The sequence below is a fragment of the Dermochelys coriacea genome, chromosome 12 (assembly GCF_009764565.3).
Source record: "Dermochelys coriacea isolate rDerCor1 chromosome 12, rDerCor1.pri.v4, whole genome shotgun sequence".
Taxonomy (NCBI): Eukaryota; Metazoa; Chordata; order Testudines; family Dermochelyidae; genus Dermochelys; species Dermochelys coriacea.
In genome coordinates, this window is record NC_050079.1 from 25,021,770 (window position 1) to 25,035,109 (window position 13,340).

At 36.0% G+C, this 13,340-nt stretch overlaps 1 protein-coding gene across 6 annotated transcripts in view; it reads right to left on the bottom strand.

The window, feature by feature from the left end:
• LOC119841149 (transcription initiation factor TFIID subunit 4-like) overlaps window positions 1–13,340 on the bottom strand; it is a 215,303-nt gene that overhangs the window by 40,749 nt on the left and 161,214 nt on the right. Inside the window, exon 15 of one of the 6 annotated variants that reach the window (XR_006275011.1) lies at window positions 755–950. The exons of 4 other annotated variants lie outside the window; for them this stretch is intronic. Coding sequence is in view for 1 of the 2 variants with exons in the window: in XM_043494759.1 (XP_043350694.1) it covers window positions 879–950 (72 nt within the window). In the remaining variant the exon portion in view is untranslated. Of the gene's footprint in view, window positions 1–255; window positions 951–13,340 lie in introns of those variants that run through there. One more of the 6 variants, XM_043494759.1, reaches the window with a different exon arrangement.

Consider the following 13,340-nt stretch of genomic DNA (forward strand, 5'->3'; position numbering starts at 1 on the left):
AAGAAAAGGAGTACGTGTGGCACCTTAGAGACTAACAAATTGGATTAGGCTTATCTTAAGTGATCACTCTCCTTACAGTGTGTATGATAAACCCATTGTTTCATGTTCTCTGTGTGTGTGTATATAAATCTCTCCTCTGTTTTTTCCACCAAATGCATCCGATGAAGTGAGCTGTAGCTCACGAAAGCTTATGCTCTAATAAATTTGTTAGTCTCTAAGGTGCCACACGTACTCCTTTTCTTTATACCATCTTAATTATAATTTATTGTGATTTGTAGCAGCATTAACTACCCAACTTCAAATCACTGAGATAGCTGAGCATCTGAAAAAAGAGTACTCTAGGTTAAGCTATTGATTAAAATATTATTGCTAGCTAAGATAATATAATATTTAATCTATACTCCATCTGTACTTTGAGGAAGATATGTAATATTTATGTATTTATAAATCAAATGGAATCCCTCTTCTTGCAGAAATATATAAGTAACATTGATTAGTAACAATCTCCTATAGGTTACATTTTTAGGAAAATGAACATTCCATGCTATATTTTATCAGAGGATAGTACCCTTAAATTTGGAATGCATTATTGTTGTTTTCATCCTTAACAGGAAATATTTCCCCCCTATTCCTCAGAAAACATCTCCTTCCCCCATTTTGGTCCTCAGGAAAGAGCACCACCTATCAATATCTCCCTCGAGATCTGGCATCTCAATTTGCCTTCCTTTTCTGAGAAAGGCTGGATGAAACTCACTTCAGAGACCAACAATGTCATCTCTTGCAGGGCCACAAGGATTAGCTACAGTGAGATGTGAAGCAGATTTTATCCAATGGTTTGTGTGTGATCAGTCTCTGCACTGCTTCCAAATGATGCCAGCTCAGGCACAGAGAGCAGACAAAGAACCAAACATACGTCTCTCACATTGATCTTCAGGAGCTTGTGGTCTGGTCTACACTCAAAATTTAAATTGACATAGATACATCAGTTATGGAGTGTGAAAAATCAAAACCCCTTCCCTGACTTACATAGCTACGCCGATCTAACCACCAGTGTAGACGCAGTTGTGTCAACAGAAGAATGCTCCTGTCAACCTAACTATCATCGTTTGGGGAAGTGGTATTCCTACACTGATGGAGAAGCACCTTTTGTTGGTGTAAGCTGCATATACTCTACGGAATTAACCACTACAGTCCTTGCAGTGTAGACATACCCTCTCTTGGGAATCGCATCTGCTGATGACTTGGGCTTGGAACCTCATAATAATCTGAGTTCATGAAAGAGAGCACAAGCACCCTCTCTTGGCATCAAATGTTCAATCCCAATCAGATGCTAACTTATTCCTGAAAATATAAGCAGGTTTTTTTTAAAGGGTAGTGAATAAGGTGGCTTCTGATTACAGACCATGCTCAGTCAGAGAGGTAATCAAAATACAGCGCTCTTCCATCATCACACAAAAAGCAAATAATGTACTGAATCAACACCTATCCCAATTTAAAAAAACAAAAAACTTTCTATAACAAATAAAAATTGGTTAAAACATGACAATACTGGGCCATTTGCTCCCATTTTGAGAAAAAAGTCTAAATGTGAACAATCTACAAAATAGAAATAGTAAGTTTCTCTTTCATATGTGGAGGAAATCACAGGGATATGGCCATGAAAACCTAATGATAAGCACCAAAAATTGAGTAAAGTAGTAACTCACTGAACCCCTTTCGGGCAACTGTAGTGGGTAACTCAAATGTACGTAAACATGCAGCAAGTCTTTTGCATTGAGAGAGGGAGCTTACAGACCCACAGATTTATATTTTGAAATAGCTTCTGTTCCCTTTGCTAGGAAATTCCTCCTAAACCTCACAGTGTTCCTAGTAGCCCCTCTGTATTTTCCACCAAATGCATCCGATGAAGTGAGCTGTAGCTCACGAAAGCTTATGCTCAAATTTGTTAGTCTCTAAGGTGCCACAAGTACTCCTTTTCTTTTTCCTAGTATTATGGAAATTAATAAAAACAAATCAAAATATATTTTAAAAATAATTTAAAACATTCTCTCTAAAAATGAAACAGATCAGAACAAAAAAGGGCTCCAACTCATTCTTTGCATGCTCTGCAGAGATAGGAAGTTACTGTCACAGACGAAAGGACAGCATCAACTGGCTATCATTTTTCTATAGCAAGTTAAATTTTCTTTTCAGGGCATATGAGATAATTTGCCTTCTTCCCTTATTCTTCCCACATTTACCAAGACAACACCTCCATGTTTGCCATTTGCTGATCTTTTGCAAATTTCCTAGTGGCAACAATTTTCTGTTGTAACATGGTGAGGCATCAAACCAGTCAGAGACTTTATAGCCAGCACTGAGGATTTAGGGGCTGGATTAGTAACAAGTTGCTGTATTGTTGTTTTTTGTTACTCTGTTGTTTACAAGACACAAGAGCATAAATTTCATAGAATGAGCCAGCACTGTCAGAATAAGCATCTTGGCTTTACATATATTTTTTATTAATGGTTCAATTTTGCCTGAAAGTTTATATTGTAGTGGGAGACCTTTATCCTGTCACAATACTCTATTGCCATTATGCCTTACATATACCACGAAATGAAGAAAAGTACATTAAATAATTTTGAAAAGACTAATCCACATATCTGAAGTATAAATCTGTTGACTAAACAAATGTTCTGGGAAGTTATAAATCTTGCCTGCCATTTAAACTGGTATTCCAAGCCTATTATTTAAATATTGTTAAACCAACCAATCTAATACGATGCTTGGAAAAGTTAAAATAATTTGTCAGCCATAGATATATTTGAGTTCATCTAAAAAATGTGAGCAGCTACATAACTACAGAATAATTATGCTTTTCCAAATCATGTTTGTGGACCTGGATACTAACTCCCAGACACTGTGTACAAAGAAAAATGGGAACAACAGACTGAAGTTGGGATTGATTTACTTCATTAGCTGGGATTACAAGTTTAACTTACAAACCAGAGGTCAAAATTTCTCATTAACAAGGGGGCCATGAATTGCTGCAGGGCTTGGTTCAAGAGGAGACCACTCTTATTACTAACTACACATTTCAATCTGTCTTTGATGTTCTCCTTCTACCCTCCTCCCTTTTATTTTTTGGCAGAGGAGTTGATTTTAATTGTAGCTATACAACACAGCTCAGTTTGCCTGAGAGCCAGCCTCCACATCTGCAGTGAGTGCAGTTCTAGTGATATTGGGTGCAGTCCATAGCTTAGGGCTAATTTTAATGGCTCCCCTTTTCATACAAGGCTCAGATTGTTTTCCACGTGATTCCTGTTAATTTAGCTGCAGGAAAGGGCATCAGTTTTCCTTGCGAGTTTCTGATCCATACTCCTAAACTAGGTGAAATGCATTAAAAGAAGAGAAATGATCACAAAACGAGAGCTTCAGTGTTCTACTAACTTCTTAAACAGAAAAAACAAACAATCACATTTCTTTAACACTCTAAATAGAAAGAAAAGGTTTAAACAGTCTATTTTTATGTGTTTGTGTTTTGAAAATCCTTTCATTTGTGAAACGCTGAAATGAAGCTCTTGATAGACAGTACTTATGGCTTCTAAATAATGCTAAGGGTTAAAAAAGGTATTAAACATCTGCATTCTATACATTACACAAAATCTCTGGATTCAAACTAAGATTTCACAATACCTAACTTTCATGAAACAGAAGTGTTTACAAATAAGACTTCTATGTATGATGGCAGCAGATGGTGTAGTGTACCACAAAATAATAAAATGTTTAATGTATATTTTTTCAGAACCGCAATTAAAGAACTGAAAACACTCAAAGGTCAAGTCCTCTCATACAGCTAAAAAGTTGTCAGTCTATAGGACATAATACAAGATTTAATATCTTCAAGTAGAAATGCCACTGATAAAGGTTAAACTATTAAAATCTTTATATACTATACATAGTGCGTAGCATAAATTGGCTTGAGTAATCAAACTGATGTTCCATTCTATTTTAAACACCACAAAATTGAAAGAGCTATAGTTGAAATTAAGTTTGTGCATATAATATTCAATTCTAAGCAGTAAGAAATTACACAGCTGCCTGAAAGTCATTTTAACAAAAAAAAACCCCAAAACCCAATATGATGGCAATCTGTTAAATACGCTACATAATTTGAATGCACAAAAACAAACATTAATGGTAAGGGTTACCCCCTCACCCCAAATATGAATATACCTCTAGATACGTAGTATTAGTTCCAATTTCAGTGTCTCACCTTTATTTACATAGTTTGACTGCAGCAAGGAGATATTATCTCTACCTTCATACCTATTTATTATTAATAATGAAAGACAGTTTTGTACATGATGAATTCATACAGGGTAATGATGAAAAAGGTGAAAATATAGGAAAAATTAGAATGATTATTTTCACTTGGGACTAAATGCAAGTGTCTGATTATTCCAGTAGACAAAAATCTCCTGTGCTGTGTGTACCATTTTCTACTAGACCAGTTTTGGCTGCAAAAGTAGCACTGCAGAGTTACACAGATCACTCACTCTCTTTAGTCGTTTATATTAATAGTTACTGTTAATACTTAATTTCCCAACACTCTCCAGCTGCCTTAAACAAAAACATTTATTAAAATATAAGCTATGAATTCACATCCTGAACTATCTGAATATTAACTTTTTCTGGTGCTGAAGTCAGTCCTCTTTTCTGCTAGTTTGTAACTAATCTAACTGCTGGAACTTTGTAAAGATCCTTTGTTTGCTTCAGGATGTAAGAGTTAGTGTGAGACAAGGGTAGGCAGTCTTGGTTGGCTATCAGTTTCATTCCTTTTGGCAGCATAGGTCAAGTCACTGGCCATGACTTCCAATCACCTTTACAAAATCTGCTAAAGCATCAGTTATGTCTTATCAACACAGGGTGCAATGACTACCTTTAAGTTTCAACAGGGGGTTATCTTAACAACTAGACATCTTTAAAAGGTCATTATTGCAGTCTAATTTCAAACTGGCACTGAAATGAAGGGTTGTCTTTGTGTGGGATTAATTTAAAAACCTCAGGATTTGATGTCAGTGGGAAATAACCAGCGTGGGACTCATAATGCTGCCTTCTCCTGCTTCTGGCCAGCGCCTAAGGCTAATTTCTTAGGAGATGAAAACTATGACAAGCCCTTCAGTTAAGCTGAAAGCAGGCAGCAGTCCAGTAACACCCACAGGCCTTAGAGGCATCCTGTGACCCCCTTAGAAAAGTCACATTCACTTTGCTCTTGAGAAAGGAAAAATAATGCTGGAGGCATTTTGTTTTAAACCATGTGAAATAAGGAAATATGAGGATGTGAAAATGAATTGAAAAAAGTTAGAATTCATTTCCTCCCTTTGCAATGGCTTAGAAGCAAAACTGGTTCATTTTGAAAGTGTGTGTAAAAATCTGATACATTCACCAGTAGACAGTGACTACAAAATGCTTAAGGTAAAATATGTAAATATGTAAAATAATCTCTTGAAAACCATCTTCTTTTGTGCTTGAAAGCATTTTGTAAAAGCATCTTTATTTCTCAGTACCATTAATAGAGAAAAAGAAGTTACTTTTTGGCAAAAACAAAAACAACCAAATTAAAAATATTTAAAAAAGATTTTGAAATAAATCTTCACTGAGATAAAGGGAAAGAAAAATAATTTACAACTTCTTTATACTTCTGCTGCCCTTTTAGTATAAATCTGAATAATAAAAGTAACATGTACATTTCAGTTTCAAAATTTTAAAAAGGGTTATTTTAACTCTTATAGACTTAAAGCAAATCTAACCTGCCAAGTCTCCACTCTCATTTCATTCTAAAACTTTGTCTTTTTTTTTAAAAAAACTGTTATGACTTTCAACTCAGACTGGGTTTTTACCTCATCACACAGCAGATCCAACCTAATTTCCTCTTTAATATGACCAAGGTCTACACAAATGCATGTTCAGACTTAGTTTATTATTTGGCTAAGTAGTGCTAATCTTGTTTCAAAATACTCTTTCATTAATAAAATATTGTATCTTGAAAATCTATTAAGAATATTGAAATAAAAGTATATGAATATTTATAGCATTTTATTCTTTAGACTAGATTCTCTTGAAATGTCTACATATTATCATAACTGAGTGACAGAGAATTAACATGATTATAATTCACAGAAAATCGGTTTCATTCCAACTGAAGTCTTCTCAAGCCATAAAAATGAACTCTTTGCATAAAAAACAAAATAGTCTTGAAACTATTTATCTTTTTAAGGGAAAGAGGGGAACTGGGGAGAGAGAGGCAAAAAGAAAGGTAAAAGGTGGTGGCTAGCTATCAGAATACATCACAAGGGACTGATTTCTCTGGGATAGGAATATGGTGGCATTGCACTAGTGTGGAAAAATTCAGACTGCATCAGATCTCAACAAATGAATGTTAAATGTTGACTAAATACACTTACATAAATTAAAGGGAAAATAAATGTAAGTGCTATTATTTTTATGTTTATATTTAAACATGGTAGAACTCGGAGACCTTGTAGATTCTACAAACAAACCTAGAATTTTAGGAGGGTGGGGGTTGTTTGTTTTTTAACAAAGACTTGTAGGAGTTTTGTATAGTGCCTAACACAAAGGGACCTATTCTTGGTTGGCCTTTAGGCACTACCACTATAAACATTAATAATATAATAAATAATATTATTTTTATGCACCTAACATATGCTTTCACCTCTATATTTTATGGTGGGAAGCAGAGATAACCATCACCATCGTATATGGGGAATCAAGTCTTCTCAACCCTTCAAAATCCTTAGTATAAGAAATCATCATTAGAAGAACAAGGGAGGTGGACAAAGGTGATTTTCATGTCATTGATAATAATGACCAAGGATCACCTCCAAAACCCTCCCCATTGCTCCAGTCAGATGATATATAACATCAGGAGTGCTGGATAGCATCCAGGGAATGGAGCAAAAGGAACCAACATGACATTCAACTCTGATATTTCTCCACTTTCATCCATTCTAAGCTCTAATGGCTGTACACCATATTTCACTGCAAGCAAACTTGAGGGGAAGATATTACTAAACTTGATGTCATTAATTTTTCACCTGATCTTCTGTAGATTCTTTAGCCCTCTTACTGAAATCAATTTAGAGAGAGTATGAATCTCGAAAGGTTCTGGGTCCTGTCCAAATTATGAATCTTCAGTGTTTGAGTAGATTAAAACTTCACACAAATGGGTTTATCCCTCTTCTAGTTCACACATTTATGGCTAGTGGGCTAAAAATATCATCTGCCTGCCCTGTTTTGGGACACAGGCATGTGTACAAGTTACACAGTCATTCATGTGACAGCTGTCTGTCTGCTTTATTATTCTGTGCCAATGATAAAGAAATGTTTACAGGATTTTGGTTCTCTGCAATAGTTAGAGAGCAGGATTCTTATGAAATTGCCTGCACACAAGAAAAGAGCAAACAGACACAGTAGGTGAAGAAAAGGGATTACTAGGCACTTGCATTATTGCCTCACAACATGGCTTGCATATCTTTATTTAATACTTCCCTGTGCGTGTTCCTTAGCTCCCCTTTGCTAGATTATTATAGGGAGCTCTGAATTCAGGCATAGAGAAGCTCCATGTACTATAGGAATAACAAATATCCCAAGTACTTGGTGACATGGACCCTTTTCCATCCTGAAAGAGAGAACGCAAAAGATGATGGCCAAGCCAGCACAACTACACAATTTGTTCCTGTGATCCTGTTTATCTCAATCTACCAGCTTTTCTTTACAGAGGTTGAGGGCTAGTCTACACTACTGCACTACATCAGCACAGCAGCACTGATGCAGCTGCGCCACTGTAGCATGTCTAATGAAGATGCGGTATGCCGACGGGAATGCACTCTCCCGTTGGTATAAATACTCCACCTCAATGGGGGCGGAAGCAAAAGAGTGTCTCCCCGCTGACAGAGTATGGTGTGGACCCCGCTTTAAGTCGATGTAACTTGCGTTGCGTGGGGGGTGGCTTTTTCACACCCCTGAGCAACATAAGTTACATCGACTTAAGAGGTAGTGTAGACTAAACCTTGGTCTTCTAACTATTGCTGGTAAGTTGTTAATTGTTAAAGCGTTACATGAAAAAGATAACTATTCTGTTTCTTCTGTATCACTGATACTGCGCATGCAGAGAGAATGATTATGGATGAAAATGTATTCACAGAGAAAGAAAAGTAGTTACCAAGATAATTCAACAAATGCAAATTCAGCTCACCGTGGTGTCTCTTAGTAGATAATATACTCTTCCAATTTCATTTCTGAACTCATGTTCAATCTCGCATCTCAATAAAAAGTCATACAAAACCACCTCAGTAACAAGGAAGTGGCTGAGAGTTAAATTACTTCTTGCAGAACATTGGTTTGCTCTGGAGATCTCCCACTGAAGTACTGAACAACCAGGCCTGATCCTGCTTGACTCATGAGTTTTCTTCCCAAAGCGGTTAAACCCTCCCCCCATCCCCATGTTATAGATTATAACAATTAACACAACTAATACCACATTAGGTATAACACTGTTTGGTTCAATGATTTGGAGAGAAAATTTTGGTCATTGCATAAAACCTCCACACTATATAGCTGAGATTTTTCATTGTAAAGATAAACTTAATATACGTTAGATTTTGAGTTGAGTTTTGCATTTCAAACTGCAGAGACTCCACATGTGGCTATGCAATATTTCCAGGCAAAACTGGCACATTCATATATAGGAAAAACCTCCTAAATATTGTTCCGCTTTACAAGATATTTTACAATTTTAAGCTTTACATAATTTTATGTTAAATTGTCTGACAATCATTCCTGAATATATATTAAAAGCCAGACAATATGACATCTGCCTTCCCAAGCATTAACAAAAGAAATCTAGTATTACATTACACGTTAAAATATTCTAAAAATAATAATTAATAGTAACCATATTTCTAATTTGGATTTCAACCTGCTCTGATAACTTCTCTGTTGAGGTGACAAAAGGCAGTACCTGAATTCATTACAGCCTGATTAATTATGCTGCTTTTTTTAACAAAAGGAAAAAAGATTTCAATCAGAAGAGTAACCTTCTACATTACCTGTGCAGCAGTAAATGAGAAATCAACCCCAAGATTCATACATCTTTTACTTGATTAGCAAACTCTTAGTGATTACTTCTCAATTATCCATTGCATAAGTCAGCTAAAGTGAAGCTGATTAGACAACTAAGGCAGGAGTCTGAGATCCAATACCTTGTAGTTCTAGTCAACAGAAATGTTACAAGAAAGCTGACAAAGTACTGACTAGTGTTTCTTACTCTCTCCAGTCTACTCGGCACAATGTGGCTGAATCTCCGAATTACATTTCCCCAATTCAACATAGGCCTTTTGTGGGGAGCCACGAGTTGGAGACTTCTAGAATAAAATCTCTTTCCTCGTCTGTGCAGAAGCCTAATCCCAACTGATTATAGCTAAAATTTAATCTTTCTTGTCTGTGAAAATGATTTTCTTACATTTTTGAACTCGCGCATCATTGAAATATTCCTTTCTTCTGAAAAGCGTGCATCACCAGAAAAAAAAATCAATAGCCATAATGTGCATAATTTCTCATGTCTATCATATGCACATATTACTCTGGTATAGTATCATTTTACAAGGTGGTGCTCAACTTTGCTCATCAAATATGGGTTTTTGAGTAGGGCTATACTAGTTACAGAAATGTCATGTCTTAGGGGAGATATTTTCTGCTCAAACAGCAATGTCATACTGTCACTCACTCACTCGTATGCTTGTTAACATGGAAATGCAAATGCAACCAACAGCATCATGGTACAAGATAAGAATGCAGATAAAGAAGTCTAAAATACAGGATGTGTAATCAACCTGAGAGTGGAAAACCAGTCAATGGGTTTTTTAATTTATTGTATCAATGTTAAAAATTGGTACTCAACATTCCTTTAAATAGAAATAAAGGGACAAGGAATTTTTACAAATATTTGTTCTGTATAAGAGCCTATCTTCACATAAGCCGTGGTTATGAATAGCAAATGCAAAGAGATAAGCCCAGAAGATAAGATCACCCATAGAAGCAGAACCACAGTGACAATGGAAGAATTCTCATCACCTTGCACTACACTGTAAGTGGTGTTCTCCCTGGATTAGTATTGACTCTGATACAGTTGGTATATACATACACCAAAAGACACGCTTTGGGGAAACATTTTACAAATATATAGTTTGGGATATCACTTTGTTATGCAGATAATTCCCACAGTGTCTCTCTCTCTCTCTCCAGGCTTAGGTTTCATGTACTTAAAGTTGGGCATGTGCTCTAAGTGCTCTGCTGCAACAGGGCCTTTAATGAATTTACTATATCTATACGTCTGTGTTATCAAGATCCATGAGGGTATGACTAGATATTTATTGAGCCTGAATCCTAGAAAGATATATAAATATGCTGATTGGTTAGGTTTCGTCAGATGCAAGAGGATGTACTCCCTCAGGCCTTTGATAATGAAACATGAATGAACAAATCATGATCCTGGTGGTGTGGACCTGGACACAGAGCTGACTATATGATCAGGAGCCAACTGTGGTTAGGACAGAAAAGTAACTAAAAACATTGCCAGCCTGCCTGCCAGCCTTCCTTTTTGCATCCTGACCTAGTAATCATAATGCCACTGTGGTGACCTCCATATTGTAATATGGCAACATGTTCCACAATGGGGAGCCCATGCAGCAAATCCGCTGCCTTCAGCTAGTAGGCAGCAGCACAATCATGAGGGGTGGGAAGAGGGAGTTCAGTCTACCTTCTATTTCACTTTCTACAATGGTTGCCAATTTACGTGTGTGTGGAATAAAATTAGGGCTTTAATTTTAAAGTTTAAAAACCTAAATGGACATATTTCCAATTTTCATAATGAGCTTTTGTCACCCTATTTAAGACTGTGCCCTCTTAATGGGAAAGAATAGGGCTTTTGGTTCAATCTGGGTCCTAGCTAGTATATTTTTGACTCTGCAGGCCTGTGCTTCCAGAACGCTTGGCCTTCCAGCTTTAAAAGTACCAGGGAACTGGCCTGTCATGTCCAAGATTTTTCTATTTGCTAAAGTTTTCAATCCTTTTAAATACTTACTGTCATCTATTTATCAAAGTGCAATAGGGTTCCATGGCAAATAGGCACCATATAAATAAAATGTATTATTATCCTGAGCTAGAGTCTGCAATGTCTGTTAGCAAAATCCTGACAAACATTAACAGAAAAACCTGTTTGTTTACCTCTGAAGGAAATCAATGGCACTTTTGTATTTAGTCTGCCTTCCAGAATTTCACCCCCTATTGTCAATTCACCCTTCAGTACTTCATCAGTATGGGCCATTTTCCATATGTGAGCCTAGAGTAGTTGCATCCATATTCAGGAGTAGTCCAGAATAAGAATACGAGTTAAATAAGGTTTATAGAATAGTTTGGTCCCTTGTTCACAGACTTTTTGTGTAAGAAAGCCTTCAGTAATAATACTGTAGTTTTAAAATAAACAGTTTTGAGATGGCCCAAGGGCTTGGCCACAGTATAACACACACTGCCACAAGGGAGAACCCAAGAGCAGTAAAAGCATGTCATTGATTTGAATCAGAAACGAAAGCAATATGAATGTTGTTGTTCTGGAGTTATTTTGGAAGGTGCTCATACTCAAGTTCACTTTGGGCTTTAAAAAATAACTTAAATATGCAACTTTTATATTTTCTGACAAACACATGTAAAAGTTATTCTTTAAGTATGCTTATAGCCCAGCCAAACAGGGATCTGAGTCTGAACCCTTTTTACCATTCATCTCAGGCTGGGAATATGCAAAATGACTGGGTGAAAGGGAGACGCTCATTATGCTTTTTAGCCACAGACTTTGGCTGAGGTCAGAATTGGAGGTGACAGGCCCTGGAGGGAGTAGTATCGCTGACCCTTAAAACATGGTTGTTTTATGGTTGTTTATGCAATACAGCTTCTGAATACCTGGGACACTGAAAATCTGAGAAGGAGATAACATGGAGAAAGGATTAAAGTCTGAGAAGAACAGTACGGTTCCAGGACATCAGTGGCTCCTGCCTATTTTAAAACTCATATTGGCACTACCCATCTATCAGGAAAAGGTCAGGAAGTGAAGCCCTATGGAGGGAGGAAAGATGGGCAAAGGTGACTCTACTTGAAAACAGAAGTGGTGTGGCGAAACAGACCCCCTTTGTTGTTCTTAAAATGGTTTACCTATGTGCATTTACGGTTATGGACTTATACATGTCTTCCAGAAAAAGAAAGAAGATACTATTTTCTCACCAGTTGGACTAACCATGCAGACTATATTCATCCTAAGAACTCAGCATTTTAGAGAGTTTGTAAATGTTAATGCAAATGTTAATAATGTTAAAGCAAAAAAAAAATTATCAATTTGATAAATTTCTAGGAATAAAAATTGTGAAATATCAAAGATATTAGAGAAGAGATTATTTTATAAATAGTATCTCTTATGATGTATTTATTTTCCTATTTAAAGTCTCATCTTTGTTTTATCTGGACAAAAATCTGATTTGCACAAAGGAAAACAGTCTAAATGAAGGATACACATGGAATTGTGTCAGTAGTCTTTAAAATATTTAATACAAATTTAAGATGAAATTGGCTATCAAATTACAGACATGTCTTTTTAAATAGAATGAAATAAAATATTTAAATAAGTTTACCATGCTTTATCCCCAGCTAGTCTCTAGACTCCTTTTCTCAATTATTTCTCAAAGTTCAAGTGTGTAAAAAAGATCTCAGAATTTGTCTAAAATTTTAAAATTAAGGACTTTATCAAAATATTTGAGCAAGGAGATCTTCTTTTGTTTTTAACAAATCTTTGGAATGCATATGTTTTTAGCCCAGCCACAAATAAATATATAATCTGGAATTTGTGGCAGTGAAGAAATCTCCTTGAAAACCTTTTGGATTTAGTAACTGGCTCAACCAATTTGCTAAAACCACTCAATCAGTTAGATACATTTCTTTAATTATTTCACTATTTAATTTGTGCATCTGCAAGTTCTTACTTTCAACATGAATTACTCTATATATGCTGCAATGCCCTTGTTAACATGACATTCTTCTCATATCTATTGTCATGATGATATGGTACAGTCAGCCAGAAGTGTTCCATTATCAAGATTTAGAAGAAGAATTCACACTGAAGGGTAGACTTCAAAGTAGGTAGGTAAAACTATTTATTTACACACACGCGTGCGTGTGCAATCTCTAGTTTGGTGTCAATTATGAACAAGTTCTCCAGGATATGTAGTCATTTA